At 57.9% G+C, this 2,547-nt stretch overlaps 1 protein-coding gene across 1 annotated transcript in view; it reads left to right on the top strand.

Moving 5' to 3' along the window:
- CHLRE_15g642213v5 (uncharacterized protein) overlaps positions 1-2,479 on the top strand; it is a 2,995-nt gene extending 516 nt beyond the window's left edge. Inside the window, exons 2-7 of the mRNA XM_043070686.1 lie at positions 58-555; positions 742-815; positions 956-1,194; positions 1,328-1,522; positions 1,703-1,774; positions 1,971-2,479. Coding sequence (XP_042916544.1) covers positions 58-555; positions 742-815; positions 956-1,194; positions 1,328-1,522; positions 1,703-1,774; positions 1,971-2,111 — 1,219 coding nt within the window. The 3' untranslated portion in view covers positions 2,112-2,479. The remainder of the gene's footprint in view (positions 1-57; positions 556-741; positions 816-955; positions 1,195-1,327; positions 1,523-1,702; positions 1,775-1,970) is intronic.
- The last annotated feature ends 68 nt before the right edge of the window (positions 2,480-2,547 follow it).

Raw genomic sequence — 2,547 nt, 5'->3', positions numbered from 1 at the left:
AGTCTACCATCAGTGGGCGACAACGATTTCGCCTGGAACTAAGCCTGAAACGTTCAGGGGGGATCTTCTCCCCGAGACGGACTCCACCGTCAATTACAAGCTCTCTGTGGACCCCGAGGACCCCGAGGACCCCGTGGAGTATTATTCGCCGGAGCAGGTTCTGGCGTTTGCTCTCGAGTACCTGGCCAGTGGCTCTGACGGGCCCGCCTGCCCCCTTCCCTGCGCCTCGTGGGATGCGGAGAAGCAGAGGCTGACCCTCACCATTGTGCGCGAGTCCAAGCAGGACCCCATCAAGAAGCCCAAGAAGAGCAACGCGAAAGAGCCCATCACTCGCGTGCGAACGCCGGACTCCGCGCTGTTCATGGAGGCCGTCCGTCGCTTCTACCCCTTCGCCAAGCGCGGCCCTGGCGAAGGCCCCCGCCTGCTCAACACCAGACTGGCCGCCAATGGCGAGTTGAAAAAGTATTGGCAAGACAAGATGGCCGCGGCCTACGCCTGGAGCCTGAAGCGAGGCATCACGTTGTCGCGCGAAGACTTCCAGGCCGACTGGAAAAAGTGAGTTTTTGTTCTTCTGTATTGGCATGGGAAGGACGCTAGAATGCGGAGGAATGTCAGTAGCATGAGCGATGAGGAATAGGGGGATGAGAGTGGACTTGACCGCGTTGACTTGTTGAACTGACCGTAGTTAATTCTTTATACATAATGTTGCTTCATCCTACTACTCTTTCACAACATATCCAGGAAGGCAACCGACTTCAACGCCAAGCGCACCACTTACGAGAAGACGACCGCAGCCGCCCGCGCTGTCAAGGACAGTGAGTCTGCTTTCTAATTGTATATACTGTATAAGCACCTTGCAATGAGTGCGTTGAGAGACATGCGCGAGAGGCAGACTTTGCGTCAGTTTGACCTGGACCTTCTGCTCCATCCTCCATCCTCCACCGCGTGCTTGCAGAGAACCAGCCCAAGAATGAGCGTGGCTGGTACAAGAACGCATGGCGCAGCCAGTGGGGCAAGATGTGGGACGGCTACAAGCGCGACCCTGTGCGCTTCACGGCTGGCGAGAAGCAGACGCTGACGGAAGAGGAGGTCGGTCTTTGCAAGGAGCTTGAGTCTTTGCTGCCAAGCCGGGCTTCCGCGAGCGTCAAGGACGCCAAGGTGTCCTACGGTGCCATCGACGCCGGGGGCCTTCTGGTGGGTTACTTTCTTACATAGCCAGACTGTCAGTGCGTGCTTCGCTTACGAGCGCATCCTTACTGCTGATATGACCAGGCGCGGTTGTTGGTGAATGTCTGTTGCGCTTACACAACTCTGCTGCTTCTTGCAGGGACCGCTGGCCAAGGCCTTGAGCGGCCTCTCTTCAAAGACCAAGCGCTCCTCTCTGGGGTCCACAGGCGCCGTCGACGTCGCCGCCGCACCCCAGCCCAGCCCGCCCATGCCCCCGCCCATGCCCCCGCCCATGCCCCAGTCCAGCCCAGGCGCCATCGACAAGCTGGCCGCGGCGGGTGCCGAGCGCGTGAAGGTAAGACCACTGTGATCATGTTCTCTGCGCGCGTCGTCTAATATGGCTCGCTGCGTAAGTCGTTTACTTCTGCACTGGAGATGGTCCCTTGCGGCATAGGTGCCAGGCACCACTGCGGACGGACCGTCCCGTCGTGCAAGTTCGCTTTCACAGCATTGCGGCACACTTGCTGTCATGCAGGCGCTGGGCGACAAGAAGCGGACGGATGCGAAGAAGCGCAAGGATGAGAGGACGGCCGAGGCGCCAGCTAAGGTGAATGGGGGATCGAGCTTCCGTCGTCTGGTTCAGGGTGTGTGTGGCAGCATTGTTGGTGCTCTCGGGTGGGGTTCAGCAGAATGCATTCTTAATGCATGTGGTTCTTGGTCTACGCCAGTGTACTCTTGCGTGTTTTCTTTCACCAATTTATGATGGCGAATCATTGTTGCGCCTACGCCCCCATCCCATGCAGAAGCACAAGGGCGATGAGGTGGTAGCCCCGGCTGCCAAGGCCAAGACCGATGCCAAGACTGCCGCTGAGGGCAAGGCTGCCAAGGTTCCGGCCGCGAAGGCTGGCAAGGCCGCCAGGGGCAAGGCCGCCAGGGGCAAGTAGACTGCCGATGCTGGTGCTACATGGATTGTACAATGTTCGGACTAGGCCTAGTACGGCTTATTCTGGACTTAGCTACCGAGCATTAGGATGTTTGGACCCTGTGTAGACCACCTAGCGGTAGTATGTTTGGACCCTGTGTAGACATCCACTCCAGCATGAGCGAGTGGCATTTGAGGACTGCTGTGCTGCATGTGCATGACAGTGAGACTGTGATGGGCGACAGAGCGCCTTTGACTGTGATGCACTTACTGTCAGATCGTAGTTGCGTGGAAAGCGAGTGAGATGGTCGGTTCAGGTAATCCTGAAACATGTGTGCAGCCAGGGTCCGCCGCAGATGTGGGATAGAGGCAGTGTAACGTGCTCTGGAATGAAGAGTTTCATGTGTTTCTCCGTGGATTGTACGGTTCCCCCGTGTTTCTGTTTTCGAATCGCGTCT

This window comes from Chlamydomonas reinhardtii, chromosome 15 (genome assembly GCF_000002595.2).
Source record: "Chlamydomonas reinhardtii strain CC-503 cw92 mt+ chromosome 15, whole genome shotgun sequence".
NCBI classification, from domain to species: domain Eukaryota; kingdom Viridiplantae; phylum Chlorophyta; class Chlorophyceae; order Chlamydomonadales; family Chlamydomonadaceae; genus Chlamydomonas; species Chlamydomonas reinhardtii.
The sequence above is the reverse complement of the archived record's forward strand: the minus strand, read 5'-3'. Positions and strand labels throughout refer to the sequence as shown.